Below are 17133 nucleotides of genomic sequence, written 5' to 3' on the forward strand. Positions count from 1 at the left end.
CCGACGCCTTAGTCCGCTCGGCCACTCCGTCCCCCCCCCGTATTTTTTTATAACTATGTTAGTAGATGCTTAGTAAAAATGTATTTTGAATCTTTAAATAATCCTTTGTTAAGATAACGTTTCTTTTTATCATTTTAGATGGTGGTTATGCTCTAATAGTCAAATATAACAATTAATTGTGGGACGGAGTGGCCGAGCGTCAGTTAAGAACCTCGGCCACGGGCGGCAGTTTTCTTCGGGCAAGTCACGGTGTCCGGAGAGAAGTGCCGCCATTCCCCACCCGGGCATGGCAGATACCTACGGGTACCCACTAAAAAAATCTGCTAAACTGTGTAAACATGTTTAAAACCTACAGTACCCCTCCCACACAGTAAAAACCACCCAATGGCCTAAATTTCCGCGGGTTAATTAATGAAAAAATAAAAATAAAAATAATTATCAATAGCAAGCCGACAATTTAGTACGTAGGTACCTAATATTTTTTATACGTATCCTTCTTTATAAAAAACTGATTGATAATATAGTATCGATCTAAAAAAGTATTTGAATTTAGAAATCAAAGTCAAGTTATTGTGTCAAGTGGTTCAATGTTCACTAGAAATACAATTATGGCTTATCTTGAGCTAATATGAAAATATAATATTTTAACAATAAAAAAAATACAGCCGTAATAAATTACTGAAATAATGTCAATGTAGATCATTAATTAGTTCATAGGCCAACTCGGGTAATTTATACATACTGTCGATTTAAATTATTTTTGTTTCTAAGATTCCAACAAAGAAAAATCTATATTTAATGTAGAACGTACCCACTATAACCAACAATTTTAATGTTCAACAAATATACTTTTTTTTATTAGTATCAATTAATGTGCGGCGACATAGGTCATTGGCTATTTTATGTTAGTTTTTTTTAATGTCGGGGATGGTACGGTTGGTTTGAACACGTGTATATGTGGCGAGGATTTCTCACTAAAACCCGGGTGGTAATCCATTCTGGAACTAGTGACACCTGCTGGTGCTTGCACTCATAACACGTTTTGTGACTAAGAACAACCACAGCGCCACACCAGGCCACAAACGTACTTTTATTTAATACTTTCTCGAAGAGAATATTGCAGACTGCAGCTCTTATAAAAATATATAGTAATAAAATATAATACCCTTATATCCATTTACAGAAAGATGATAACACTAGGTACTATTGTAATAATAGATACAGTCTGTAATGTATTAAACAGTTGAAACAATGTAATATTGTAAAAATATAATTATACCAACTCATTGTAAATATAATATATTACACTAAGTAAAAATGATATTTTTTTTTTCCTTATTTAACAAGACACCTTTTACCTACCTATAGTGATTTTGAAAATTAAAATTCTATTCAAATGTTCGGTATTTACCAACAATAATATAATGGCACAAATACATTTTAAAAATGCCAAATATTCTTTTATATATCACCTGCTTATATATATTACAATTTATGTTCTAATTGCTGTGTTATAAAATATATATTTTTTATTAATACTTTACAAAAACATACACTTTTATAGGATACGTATAATTGTAATTTATAATGCCTCTAATAAGCTCCGCGATAACAGTTTACGTTCGTAATCAACATAGTATGTAAAATACTTTTACAAGATGTAAAATTTTATATTGTGTTATTTTGATTTAAATTTTTTTATACTCTGTAAATATAATATTAGTTAACACACGTCATATTACTCTGCATACGATTTAAAATATATAACAACATAAAGTATAAATTATAAAGTTAAAGAATATATCTATTTTTTTTTTAAATTAAAATATCATAAAAATTAGAAAGTCATAGAGGTACAGACAAACAAGAAAAGTCAAATAGCTGAGAAGACTGATTTATTTTTCAATGTACATAATATTAATTTAAATACATGTTGGTATAATTACATATTATTGTAATATTTGGGCTATGGCATTTTTGAGTTTGTAACGTATGAACTACATGGTGAATTAACAGTTCTAAAACAAAATAATAAACAAAGATATTGTAATAAATATTAATTTTAACTTATGAGTCATAATAGGTAGTATTGTAGTAACAACTAATTACTGAGGAATAACTTTCAATACTTGAACCACTGAATCACATATGCTTTAATTTATTAACTTATTACTGTATAATGTTACGTTAAAAATGCATTTCTACAACCTTAATCAAAAATAATTCTGTATTTTGATAATTCATATTATTGTCAACTAATCAAATAAATGTTATTTATATGTAGAAATGTAGGAAAAAAAATATTTTATAATATTAAATTGTACTTTGTTAATAGCTAAGTTGAGACAAAAAAATAGGTTTTCAAAAGTTATTACGGTATAATAGAATTATTCAAAATTAGGTTATTTATTTAAATAATATAATATATCTTTATAAGTATATCTACTGAAAAAGTTTTCCGATATTAAATTTTGCATTTGTATAATTTAGCCAATGAATGAAATAATACAAACAGTGAAAACACAAAAAAATAAATAAATAACAATTGAATATATTGAGAAAAACAATTGTAACGAATCGTATATAATTTAAATTTTATTTTTACCTAACCACCAAAAATTGATATACTATTATCATACATAGGTACCTATTATTAAAATAATATGCTTAGTTACAGACGCTCACCATTAATTGGCTGGTGGCTGGTGCGGCTTTGGCGACCTTGTTGATGGCCTTGGGAGATTGGACTTGTCCGACGACAACGATGTTCATGGATACCTTTTCTGCGCCCATTTTTGATTTTGGTTGGTTTTCGTGGAGTGAAATAGAGTGAAGACTGCAACGAAAATAAAACAAACGAATAAGTTTTGGTCTATAATCCAATAAAAAACGTGTTATAATACTATCATAATATACGAATAATGATAATGTTGTTATCATTGTTTAGCAAATACTCACCAAAGAATAGATTTGCACAAAAAATGTGTTATGCCGGAATCGAGGAGCCACATGCCTTTTTATACATACATCCGAGGCTGCCGATGAAAGTGGGGCGTCGTGGCGTGATTATACTGATATTATTATTGGGGAAAGATAAAACGCATGTTTGCGTGAATTTTACTCGTATAGTTTCAACGAAAATGACGAATTCTACATTTTTAAATCGCGTGTCTTACAAAGAATAACGCGAGTAAAATTATTGTTATTGTTTTTTTTATAAATACATATATGAACAATAATAATATAATTTTAATAGACTTTTCTTAAACAAATTATTTCATAAGATGGAAAAAGGGGGGGGGGGATCTGACCAACACCACTCCCATTTATTTGACCCCACTGTAGATTGAAAACGTGGTTAAAAAATATGGGCAAAAACGCTTATGTGGATAAGCTCTGTTGCGTGTTAATGAAGAAATTACTTTTTAATAGCGAAAACCAGTGAGTTATAATACTAACATACCTATTCTCAAGACTTAATAAGCGAAAATTAGAATTTGTTTAAAACATTAAATTTATGTTTCGTTTCGTATTTTATAGTAATTATCTTTAGGTTTTACTTGATAAACTACCATAAAACAATTTTATGTTTAAAATAATATATCAAGTGTTTTGTGATGTGTCTATCTATTATAATGATTGCAATTTATATTGACTATATTGATATTATGCAATTTATTAAAAAGCTCCTTCCCTTCCAAAAAAAAAAAAACAACGAAAAACAATGGTATACAATATTAAGTGACCAGTATTAATTAATGAGTTGATCTCCTGAATTAATTTTAAACATTCAATATAGTTCCTAAAAACATACAAATTATAAAATAAATTTCGTTAATATTATATTACTTACGAATAATTGAGCACTATCGGAAATCGGAAAAGGTTCAATACGCAATTAATTAACTCTAAATATCGGAATATGAGGACCTACTACCAATGTGATTATATTTTAATAGTATAGGTATACAAAAATGAGCATTAACTAGTTAAAAAGCTAATTTTTTTGTTAACTTAACCAAGTAATTGTTTTTTTCATCAAATGTATATAATTGAATAACTATAGCCGATGTATTCATCTTAAAACCTTAGCTTTTTCCAGTTTATGTCAAAAACAACATATCAAATTAAAATCATCTTTGCACGTATACTATAATCGCAGGTACCTATTATAATAAGTTTAAATCTTACACAATGTATACAATGACTTTAAATAAAATTAACAAATACTGAATCCTTGATTTAATAAATAAGTTAGCACAATAACAGTATGTAATTGGCTAAATCATTACTAGTAGTATATATTAGAAGATCTAGTAGAACAACAAAATGTTTATCATTATTATTTAAAAATTTGAAAGTTGCTGAATTATTATTCTTGACCCAGCAGGTGGGAAATACATTAATACACGTCTTTTAGTTAAAGTTTAGTTAGTATTTTTTAATTTTTCCTGATTAACTTTACGCTTTTGAGTTAAATATATTGTTTGTTCATTATTAGCTTATTATAAATAAACGTAGGTACCTTATAAAATAATACATATTATGTAATCAACGAGACTATATTTTACTCAGTTTTAAAACCAACATACAATGACACATTGTCGCTACATATCTAGTCCTCGAATGATAATAATACTTTGTACTTACTCGAAACAGTGACTTTGAATGCAAAATGTAACTCTTAATTTATTAATAATAATAGTAATAATTTACGTTGTAGGTACTTGTAAAATATATAACTATCCAACAAATGTAGCAACAAAAATAAATGTAGTTGATTAGTTTTATTTTGACCAAATTCAACCCTCATCGTTGCTTTTGTCTTGGAAATCTATTGATTGGGTACGTCCAAAAGGGGTGGCTTAAGTCCATTAGACCCCATCCCTGGATACACGACTGCGTCTTACGATTGTCATACAATTATTCCCCGTAACGATATACCTTCGTAATGTTATGATAATGTAATTAATTTCGGTGAATATCCACAATTTATTATATAGGTAATTTATATAGTAATTCTTACTAATGTCATTTTTCGTTTCATTATTCATTTTTTACCTTGACGCACAGATACGATTTCGTTCAAATTTCCCTACGAATACTGTCACTTTGTATTCGACTGTATATAATATTATAATATTAATCGTATAAAACTGTGTTAAAACAGCCTCCTAAAACCAATATAATATTATATACTACCCTCTATAATACCAATAGCAAAATCCACTTTATTTTTCAAATAGTAACTACTATATTTTTTAATGGATTCCGGTAAAGATTTTTTTTCTGAAAATTTTGATAGCCATATCATCAACTTTGGTTCGCTAGTTTATTAACTATGGTCCTCTAAAGTTTAGTAAAATATGCATTAATACTTTTAATGTAAATAATTGATATAGGTTTTATTTACAAGAGCTAAATAATTTTTTCTTATAACTACCTTTTTATACACTTAAGTAGTTTAATCGGTAATATAATGACACTCTCTCTAAAAAAAAAAAAACAAACAAAATTGTTGACAAACATAGTTCATTATTTTTATTTGAACATACAATCATCAAAATTTTAATTTGTTATTATAGGTAATCGTAATTAATTACTTCACAGTTACTTTTCTTACAATATCATACATTTGGATTCTTTATTAGGTGGCTAAAGTAATAATGGTAAATGGTATTCGAATGGGTGTTAAAAAAAATCGTGTAATGAAAAAAGTGCAATGTTTTGTGGTGCTCTTCTCGTAGTGGGATAAACTTGAAATTTGAACCATATAGGTTCTCTATATTGGTAAGTATCACACGCAATGTATGAATTTAGGAGTTAAAATTCTTAACCCTTCATATTTTTTAGTTTTGGACATTTACATTTTATTTCGTACTTTTCCTATCATAAATTCCTATCATACTTTTCTTACAATAGCATTAATTTGGATTCGTTATAAGGTTGCTAAGGTAATACCTTATAGTATTTGATTCTTGTTATAATAATTTTGGAAATCTGTAATTAAATCAGATTAAAAGTATGCCTTAGTTAGATACAAACCTATATTGAGATTGATTATTTATCTAAATACCTTGCAAATAGTTTATTTTAAATCACTATTATTAAATAATTCTTGAAGAATTTCAACTACTAAATTCATACTTTGCATGCGATACCTACCAAAATAGGGAACTTATGGTTCAAATTTCAAGTTATAAAAGTTAGTTATAAGAAAAAACTATTTAGCTCTTGTAAATTAAACCTATATCAATTATTTACATTGAAAGTATTAATGCATATTTTATTAAACTTTAGAGGACCATAGTTAACAAACTAGCGAACCAAAATTTATGATATGGCTTTGATATCAATTATTTACATTAAAAGTATTAATGCATATTTTACTAAACTTTAGAGGACCGTAGCTAATAAACTAGCGAACCAAAATTGATGATATGACTATCAAAATTTTCAGAAAAAAAAGCTTTGCCGGAATCCATTAAAAAATATAGTAGTTACCATTTGAAAAAATAAAGTTGATTTTGATATTGGTACACCTGCGTGCTTAAAAATTTTGAAATTGTTATAAAAAAATTGCCTGTTAGAAATAAAGAAACACGTCTTTTTTCGTTTTAAACGAAATTCTGTGTCATCGATCCATAATTGTTGGGTACACAATCGGCGGTTCGTATTTCCGCGCGGTTGTATGCGATATGACTAGGTCATAATGTTGTCACCCTGCCGCCCAGCCGCCGAAAAGTGTGCGAGCGAACTTTGCACCTCCAGAGTGGGGACGGTCTCGACACAGTCGTGCCTCCAGCGATCCGCACCCGCCGCCATGCAAAAGTCGTCGCTTCTAAGCCGTCTAGGCAACATGTTGTTTTTCCGCCGTCTTGGCACTTTTATTGGTAAACCACATTTTTAATCAACGCGATCCGGTGAGCCTTCGCTGCTCACGAACTCATCGTGTATGTACGTTTTGTTGTTTTCTTCGCGTTTCGAGTTCTGGCCGTCCGCGCCGACACCGCGGCTTGATTTATTGTCCGCCGCCCGTCCGAGCTTCGCAGTGGGACCCCGGGCCGTGGTTGCCCACGTGTTTGCAGATTGAGCCGCCCGTGTTCTTCTCATGTCGCGCCGTGCGTAGTGCCGACAACGTGTATCGCTCGACCGCCTGTGTCGTGATACAACACCGTTTATTAGTTTTTCCGTCGCTCGCCCGACTCGCTGTGCGTTTCGAGCCCTGCTCGCTTCGCACCCACGTGTTCCGCCCGCCCGTCCTACGCAGTGCGAACCGTGGTCAAGCCATTTTTTTGTTGTCGTTTGTGCCGCGTCCCTACGCCGCGACAATTAATGTTTTCGCGTGACCGTTTCGCGATCTCCCTCTAACGGAAATACGAGTTCGTGTCCGCGTCGTCCAACACCTCGTCTTTACGTTTTGTACGCAGTGTCGTCGACCCATTCGTCGAAAGCGACGGGAGTGCAAGTGACGCCAGCCCCGATTGCCGCCCGCAGCTGTTGCAACGCTCCACTGGGTCAACTGCCGCGCCATCGTCGTGGTATCATCTTCCGTCCTTATCAGGTCGTACACACGCGATTTATTTGTCAACAAACACTATTTTCTTTTGCATTTGTATTACTTTTTTGTTTCTTGATTTATTGATTCACGCGATCGTATGTGATCGCGCTTATAATACTAACCCTAGTCAGTAAGAGAGTCTTTTGCAGAACACCACAATAAATTGTTCTGCACCATATTTATCGACCCATTGTTGTTATTGTAATTAGGTACCTCTCATTCATCACCTTAGCACTCATACATCCGAAAGATTTGAACCTAGCTTTAATACAGTCCACTTTCGATCTCTCACTCCCCCCTCCTTACAGGGCTATCGACAGGTATCTACGACTTAAGTAACTACACGCCCGACGCATAACGTGTTGGCCGCCGTCCGTGCGCGCACGTATCCGTCACCGGCTTTACAGGTGCAGCCGTCATCCGCACATTGTTTGGTCCTTCGGGCCGGATGTATTTTCGTGTAATTACTTCGTCACAATCGTACCTCATCACGTAATCATTTAATTTCGTATTCGTATCGTCATGGCACCACTAAAGAAAGAAGAGGATCCGGTAAAGGTTCTACTGCGAGGTCGCGTCAAACGCGATAACATATTAAATTCGGTTAAAAATATTCACGCCACAGCATTAGAGGCACGCGCTGATATTGGGAAAATACCGTCGTTAATTATTCACGCTGAAGAACTAAATAAGTTCGTCGAACAATTTCAACATCAACAAGACATCATTATTAACGCATTAATCGACGCCGACCGTATTGCTGAGTTTGAACAGGTTGATCGTCCGTTGATTACTTCCATGGAATCCATGCGTCTTGAAATAAAAACAATTGTCGCGAGTGCCGTTCCTGTGTCTACTTCCGAAAGTAAATCGTCGTCTTCGTCGTTCACCAATTCCGTGCCACAACAACAATTCGTCGCGTTACCTAAAATTAAATTACCTATGTTCGACGGCAACTTACTATCGTGGCGATCGTTTCGCGATATATATATATCACTCGTACATGATAACCAACACATAGATGACGCACAGCGTTTTCATCACTTACTGTCGTGTCTATCTGGTTCAGCGTTGGCTATTATTAAATCTATACCGTTGTCCGCGGCTAACTACCCGATCGCGTGGGACGCGTTGTCCGAGCGTTACAACAATAAACGTTTGTTAGCTTCCGCTCACATGGACAAATTATTCGCCTTTAAACCAATCGCTCATGAATCACTACCAGCTTTAATTGAGTTCGTCAATACATTTAAGGAAAATGTATCAATAATTAAATCGCTGGGGGTCGATGACCTTTCGAGTTTTTTGCTGTTCCATATGTGCTCTCGCGTTCTCGACCCGACCACGTTACAACTGTTCGAATCTAGTACGTCACAGTCAACTATTCCGACTTTTGACGAATTAGTAAATTTTGTGCAACATCGATGTAAGATTTTGGAAAATCTTACAAAATCTAATAAAGTCGGTCGCAACGAAAAACCGTTCGAAAAACCGGATGTTCGCGGTAAACATACCAAATCGACTAAATCAGTGTTCGCTGCTACTACGTCCGCTTCGACTAAATTTAAGACTAGGAATTGTTTATATTGTGATAAGCCCGATCATAGAATATATCAATGTCCGAAACTCACCGGAATGACTGTTGATAAACGACGAGACGTTGTATTAGCTCGTAAATTGTGTTTCGCGTGTTTGAGTTCGAGTCATATGGTCAATACGTGTCCGTCGACCAAGGGTTGTTTTTCGTGCAACAGTAAGCGTCATCACACCCTACTACATCGTGAACAAAATCAAACGTCAACTGTAGATAATACGACTTCGAATAGTACCCCGGTACCCCAACCCACCACGTCGAGTGGTAATTCTAGCTCGTTTGTCGGTGCCGCCTGCACCAATTCTACCGTCGTACTAGGTACAGCGATTGTTCACATTAAAGATGCGTGGGAACAAGTACATTGCGTACGCGTACTGCTCGATAGTGGCTCGCAGATTTCCGCCATGACTAGTGATTGTGCAGCGCGGCTTGGACTTTCGAAACGTCGTTACAAGTCTGACATCGTAGGTTTCGCACAAAGTCCTGTGTCCCACGTTCAAGGTATAACCCGCTGTCAATTTTCGTCACACGTTAAACCAGATTATTTATTCCCGTCTGTTGACTTAGTTGTTCTAAAACAAATTACCACTGCCATGCCAGCTACTCGGTTACCAGCGACCGTGCGTCAACAATATCAACACCTTCGACTCGCCGATGACAAATTCGACACTCCGTCTCGCATCGACGTTTTATTCGGTGCGGATATCCTACCAAGTCTGATCCGCCCACACGCGGGTGTGGAACATCATTCGGGTTTACCATCGGCCCTTGACACTCAGCTTGGCTGGATAATTTTCGGTTCATTTTCTACTCCGAACAAGTCACCTCCAGTCACGCTGACCACCGCAGTCGCTCCGCCCTCAATCGAAGATTTAATTAAAAAATTCTGGTTGATCGAAGAACCCGCCGCACCGTCGTCACCTACCACGGAAGACCAGTGGTGTGAAGAGTATTTTACTAAGTCTACCTCGCGTGATACGACAGGTCGATTTTGTGTCGCCCTACCATTTCGCCATTTGTTCACCGGCCCAACTCAACAGCATGGTACATCGCATCACGGTCTCGGTGATTCGCGTTCTATAGCGCTGAAAAGATTCTATAATCTAGAAAAGCGATTAGCCAAGGATCCCGTGCTGTATGCGGCGTATCGTCAGTTCATGTCCACCTACCGTTCGCTGGGACACATGGTGCCAGCCCCGTCACCGGGCATCTATTTTATTCCGCATCATGCCGTATTCAAAGCCGACGGTGACATGTCCAAAATACGTGTCGTGTTCGACGCATCATCCGCCTCGTCATCCGGTCGCTCCTTGAACGATATATTGTGCACCGGACCGAAGCTGCAAGTCGATCTACGCGATATTCTACTCCGCTGCCGTATGCATCGATATATTCTGTCCGCCGACATTGTCAAAATGTACCGACAAATGTTAATTCGTCCAGAAGACAGGGCATTTCAACATATTTTTTGGCGTGACGCGCCTAGCGACGACGTCGTTGAATTTCAATTGTGTACCATCACGTACGGCCTCAACTGTGCGCCGTATCTAGCCATACGTTGTCTACACGAGCTCGACAGCCAAGACGGTAATCGGTTTCCGTTAGCCAAAGACGTTCTCACCAGAACCGCCTACGTCGATGATATCGTCATCGGCGCCGACACTGAAGAGCTATTGTTACGTCGAAAAACGGACATCGTCGGTCTACTGCGCAGCTGTGCCTGCGAGTTGAGTAAGTGGACCAGCAATAGCACCGCCGTACTCGAGTCTGTTCCTTCCGGGGACCGAGTACAGGCCATATCATTCGACCCTCAAGAAGAACACGCCGTGAAAGTTCTCGGCCTGCACTGGGACACGAACACCGACAAATTTGTTTATCATACCAGCCTTCAACAGACTTCGTCTACGAAACGAGAAGTGTTGTCCGTCATTGCCCGCCTATTCGACCCCATCGGCGCCCTGGGACCAATGCTACTGTGGGCAAAGTGTTTTATGCAGCTTTTGTGGAGCAAGAAACTCGGGTGGGACGATCCGATGCCTGACGAGTTGCAATCCATGTGGCAACAGTTCTGCACAGAATTACCACTTGTGTTCGATTTAAGCCTACCACGTCACATCGAAGCCACTTGTCAACAGGACATCCAGCTGCTAGGCTTCGCAGACGCGTCGATCAAAGGATATGCGGCTACCATTTACCTTCGTCTCGTCGATGCCGCCGGCAATATTTCTGTAAAATTCATTACCTGTAAAACTAAGGTTGCGCCTTTGAAGAGCTCGACCGCCGACGAGTCGCTATCGATACCACGCCTAGAACTGTGCGGTGCTCTGTTATTGGCCCGTACCCTTCACCATGTGCATTCTGTTCTGTCCAGCGAAGTTCCCGTATCTCGTTTGCGAGCATGGTCAGACTCATCGGTCGTCTTGTCATGGTTGACGTCGGACCAAAAACATTTCAAGATCTTTGTAACAAATCGAGTTGCAAAAATAAGTCAATTGCTACCTGGTTGTATGTGGAGTTACGTCTCGACCAACGACAACCCCGCGGATCCAGCTTCTCGTGGACTGTTGCCGAAATCAATGTTGTCCTCGTCCATCTATTGGAACGGTCCTGACTTCCTACGACTTCCCGAAGACCAGTGGCCCCAATCGAGATTTATTCCGCTCACACCAGACCAGCTGCCGGAGACTCGACCGAATGTCATCACGACGTTGGCCGTCAATGTTCATCCGCCTTCACTCGAATTTATTGACCGATTTTCGTCGCTCGGTAAAATGCTGCGTGTATTGTCATACATATTGCGCTACCTGTGTCACCGTCTACGTCGACAACCTGTCCGCGTCGGTCCAATCACGTTTACCGAACGGGAAAGATCGTTATCGATCGCCGTGCAACGCACACAACAAGTTTATTTTTCAGACTTGAGAAAAATGTTAAAAAATGAATCCATGATTTCGCCGCCGTCCCTGGCACAACTAGCACCTTACGTCGACGAAAAGGGTATCATTCGAGTCGGAGGCCGTCTTCGCTTCGCTAGTGCCAGTCAGGACGCGAAGCACCCGATTTTGCTGCCGCGATCCTCACACCTCACCGAGCTGATTATTCGCCACTACCACCTGTCATTTCTGCACGGCGGCTCAAAATTAGTACTGTCAATGTTAAGCCAAAAATTTTGGATTTTGTCGGGTCGCGCTGCGGTTCGACGTATCATATTTTCGTGCGTTCCGTGCACCCGTCACAAGGCTGTCCGCCCTCAGCCGATGATGGCAGATTTACCGTCCTACCGGGTCCAACCGCATCGACCTTTTTCGCACGTCGGGATGGATTACGGAGGCCCGTTCTTCGTGAAAGAACATCGCCGTCGGAATGCGCAATCAGTCAAGGTCTACTTAGCATTATTCATCTGTATGTCCGTTAAGGCAGTCCACCTCGAAATCGTGTCGGATTTGAGCACGGAGGCCTTCCTTGCAGCCTTAGACCGTTTCGTCGCCCGTCGCGGCATCCCGTCCAACATTTATTCGGACTGTGGGACAAATTACGTCGGCGCCGCGCGCCAGCTGAAAACGTTGTTCCGTGATGCCAAAGTTCAAGATCGTCTGTCATCACATCTGACCTGTGCGTGGCACTTCAATCCGCCCGCCGCCCCACATTTCGGTGGAATTTGGGAGGCTGGCATCAAAAGCACCAAATATCATTTCAAGCACGCCATCGGTCAACAGGTGTTGACATATGAGGAGTTCCTCACCTTGACCACCCGCATTGAGGGTATTTTAAACTCGAGACCAATCACGCCAACATCATCCGATCCGCACGACTTGAGTGCGCTAACGCCCGGGCACTTTCTGATAGGACAGCCGCTTCAAGCTTTACCCGAACCTGACCTCACCGACGTCCAAATCAACAGGCTGAATCGTTGGCAACTCATTCGACAGTGTCATCAATCCTACTGGAAACGGTGGTCACGTGAATATTTATCTACACTACAAGGACGACACAAATGGTTCAAGTCATCTCCGAATTTGACGATCGGTGACATGGTCATCGTTGAGGCCCCCTCTCGACCACCAACTGAGTGGCGTCTCGGTCGTGTCACCGAGGTCCACCCGGGATCAGACGAGGTTGTTCGCGTCGTGTCCGTGCGCACGCAGGACGGTGTCTACAAACGTCCGGTAGTGAAACTTGTGCGTTTACCAGTCGAGCCCTGATCTTATCCGCATCTCCCAAGGTCCTCATTGTTTATTATTCTTTATTTTTTTTGTGTGTGCAACAGTCACATTCTCGTTCATGTTATTTATTTATTTGTCTATTGATGAGTGTCAGGTACAATGTAATTTTTTTTAATTATTATTTATTTCCATGTTATCATGTATTTTTTTTTTTCGCACCGTATTTGTTGTAATGTGTATGATCTGAACTTCAACGTCCATATTCATGTTTGATGATCTCTTGAAAGACGCCCTGGTCTTTCAACGCGGGGAGGAAATGTTGGGTACACAATCGGCGGTTCGTATTTCCGCGCGGTTGTATGCGATATGACTAGGTCATAATGTTGTCACCCTGCCGCCCAGCCGCCGAAAAGTGTGCGAGCGAACTTTGCACCTCCAGAGTGGGGACGGTCTCGACACAGTCGTGCCTCCAGCGATCCGCACCCGCCGCCATGCAAAAGTCGTCGCTTCTAAGCCGTCTAGGCAACATGTTGTTTTTCCGCCGTCTTGGCACTTTTATTGGTAAACCACATTTTTAATCAACGCGATCCGGTGAGCCTTCGCTGCTCACGAACTCATCGTGTATGTACGTTTTGTTGTTTTCTTCGCGTTTCGAGTTCTGGCCGTCCGCGCCGACACCGCGGCTTGATTTATTGTCCGCCGCCCGTCCGAGCTTCGCAGTGGGACCCCGGGCCGTGGTTGCCCACGTGTTTGCAGATTGAGCCGCCCGTGTTCTTCTCATGTCGCGCCGTGCGTAGTGCCGACAACGTGTATCGCTCGACCGCCTGTGTCGTGATACAACACCGTTTATTAGTTTTTCCGTCGCTCGCCCGACTCGCTGTGCGTTTCGAGCCCTGCTCGCTTCGCACCCACGTGTTCCGCCCGCCCGTCCTACGCAGTGCGAACCGTGGTCAAGCCATTTTTTTGTTGTCGTTTGTGCCGCGTCCCTACGCCGCGACAATTAATGTTTTCGCGTGACCGTTTCGCGATCTCCCTCTAACGGAAATACGAGTTCGTGTCCGCGTCGTCCAACACCTCGTCTTTACGTTTTGTACGCAGTGTCGTCGACCCATTCGTCGAAAGCGACGGGAGTGCAAGTGACGCCAGCCCCGATTGCCGCCCGCAGCTGTTGCAACGCTCCACTGGGTCAACTGCCGCGCCATCGTCGTGGTATCATCTTCCGTCCTTATCAGGTCGTACACACGCGATTTATTTGTCAACAAACACTATTTTCTTTTGCATTTGTATTACTTTTTTGTTTCTTGATTTATTGATTCACGCGATCGTATGTGATCGCGCTTATAATACTAACCCTAGTCAGTAAGAGAGTCTTTTGCAGAACACCACAATAAATTGTTCTGCACCATATTTATCGACCCATTGTTGTTATTGTAATTAGGTACCTCTCATTCATCACCTTAGCACTCATACATCCGAAAGATTTGAACCTAGCTTTAATACAGTCCACTTTCGATCTCTCACTCCCCCCTCCTTACAGGGCTATCGACAGGTATCTACGACTTAAGTAACTACACGCCCGACGCATAACGTGTTGGCCGCCGTCCGTGCGCGCACGTATCCGTCACCGGCTTTACAGGTGCAGCCGTCATCCGCACAATAATCGTTGAAAAACCCCGCGTACAATGACATATTAAGATATACCATGTATACTCGTAATACATATCATTGTGATCCAACGTCCTAAGCAATTTGTGTTATTATGCAGCCGTTATTGTATATTATTATAAAATATATAATAATATTACATGGCACGAGCGTATCGTTGTGTGAACGTTCACCTACCCAATCTATCGTAATGTGTAGCATTATATTAATAGTAATAATATCAATAATGGTGTAAACACAATAACAATAATACCTATAACGTCGAACCGTGGTACCACTTTGTCGGCGACCAACGGACGTTCGTCGTTGTGCGATCATGCCATGCCGTCCGACGCTAATCAGAGGTATAAATAGGAGACCGATTCATCGATTCCGGCATAACACGTTTTTTGTGCAAATCTATTCTTTGGTGAGTACCTACTTAACCTGCGAAACAATAACGGAAACTTTTATGTTTTGTTTCCGTTTGAACGCACAACACTCGAAACTATTAAACGTCTGTTTGATTTTGATTTTCTGTTTGTTTCAGTCTTTCACTCTATTTCACTCCACGAAAACCAACCAAAACCAAAAATGGGCGCAGAAAAGGTATCCATGAACATCGTTGTCGTCGGACAGGTCCAATCTCCCAAGGCCATCAACAAGGTTGCCAAAGCCGCACCAGCCACCAGCCAATTGATGGTGAGTTTAAAGCTCCACAATCCACATGTATATTAATTATAATATTCATTAAACATTCGAAGGGTGTAATATATTATATTAATTATATGCACACTACACATGATGACGTATAACAGGAAGACTTTTGTTCTAATCAATATTTTTTTTATGTATATAGTTTATAGTCACTTGCGCTACACGCACCTATATGATATAAAAACAATTATTTTTATTTTTTAATTGTGAAAATAAAAAAAATTTAATTTAAATTAAATCTAGTAGTTTATTTTGTTGAGTAAATTCATTTAGAATGTAATAACTTTTTTCAAAATATTATTTTTAACACGAGTATATTTCTTTGGTTATTTAGTAACCATAATATTATCATTTTCACCATTTTTGTCATATTATGTTTAAGACTTTAAGTAGCATCATTTTTTTTTTGTTAGGTCTTCTTGTTACATTCTGTATATTAAGTATAAAGAAAAATGTCTAGGAAACTTAAAATATTGTTTAGAGAGTAGAGACCCGAAAACTCGTTTAGTCGTTTGTATCATATAAATAATTAAAATTAATAAATCACAAAATATCAAAATATTATTGTAGTTTAAATCTATTTAAGGTTTTTCTAATTTGTAGTGTAGTAGTATAATATTATTGTTCCCAAATATTATAATGATCACATTGTTTTTTTTTTTTTTTTTTGATACCGACTTATGATAGGTACACGAGAAATAAATGACTAGTATAACTTATAATCTAATTTTATAATTATTATTACATACCGTAGTGTTTAATCTTTATTTTACACTATGCTTATTTATTTTGTTTCAGAACTGTTAATTCAACATGTAATTCATCCATCGCATACTAAAAATTGCCATAGCCCAAACAGTACATGTATCTAATCAATATAATGTATTGACATAACAAAATATATCAATCTTTTCCATAATTTACTTTGTTTTTTTGATTACCTCATTATACATTTATTTAGTTTAGAAATATTTATTTAGAAACAGTATTCAAATATGTAACATATACTACCGTAGTATTACCGTAGTATACTACCGAATATTATTTTTACAAAACATTAAAAAAGGTCGTTTATTGTTTATTATCATACTGTATGATAGCCATGGTACAATAACAGCTTAGAATGCATGGATCATATGCAACCTGTAAAAATGTATAATACGGTTTAAGAATAATACTGTGATAAATTGTATATTGAACTATATTCTTATTCAACGTATCAATAAACTTAATATTGATCCTAATATCGATAACCTATAATCATAATATCGATAGTGTGTAATTGAGATTACAATAGTGACTATATAGGTACAGGAGATGCGCAACCAGTACTCCGCGAGGTCCATCTTTGCACCATTAACCATGTTGTCGGACCATATTATAGGTAATATCTGATAGGTGATAAGTAAAATTTGATATTATTAAACTATTATGGGCCACTCTAACGCATTAGT

The 17133-nt window shown here is 38.4% G+C and overlaps 1 protein-coding gene across 1 annotated transcript; it reads left to right on the plus strand.

Moving 5' to 3' along the window:
• The first annotated feature begins 7907 nt into the window (after positions 1 to 7907).
• Positions 7908 to 16598, plus strand: LOC132945133 (uncharacterized). Its single transcript, XM_061014788.1, has 3 exons — positions 7908 to 15392; positions 15513 to 15664; positions 16478 to 16598. Exon 1 carries the CDS (start codon positions 8084 to 8086, stop codon positions 13355 to 13357), a length of 5274 nt encoding a protein of 1757 aa, XP_060870771.1. The 5' UTR covers positions 7908 to 8083; the 3' UTR covers positions 13358 to 15392; positions 15513 to 15664; positions 16478 to 16598.
• Positions 16599 to 17133: the final 535 nt, after the last annotated feature.

Source organism: Metopolophium dirhodum, chromosome 5, assembly GCF_019925205.1.
Source record: "Metopolophium dirhodum isolate CAU chromosome 5, ASM1992520v1, whole genome shotgun sequence".
Lineage (NCBI taxonomy): Eukaryota > Metazoa > Arthropoda > Insecta > Hemiptera > Aphididae > Metopolophium > Metopolophium dirhodum.

Excerpts from the sequence above, each read along its gene's own strand:
- LOC132945133 (XM_061014788.1), top strand. The coding sequence starts at position 8,084 with ATGGCACCACTAAAGAAAGAAGAGGATCCGGTAAAGGTTCTACTGCGA.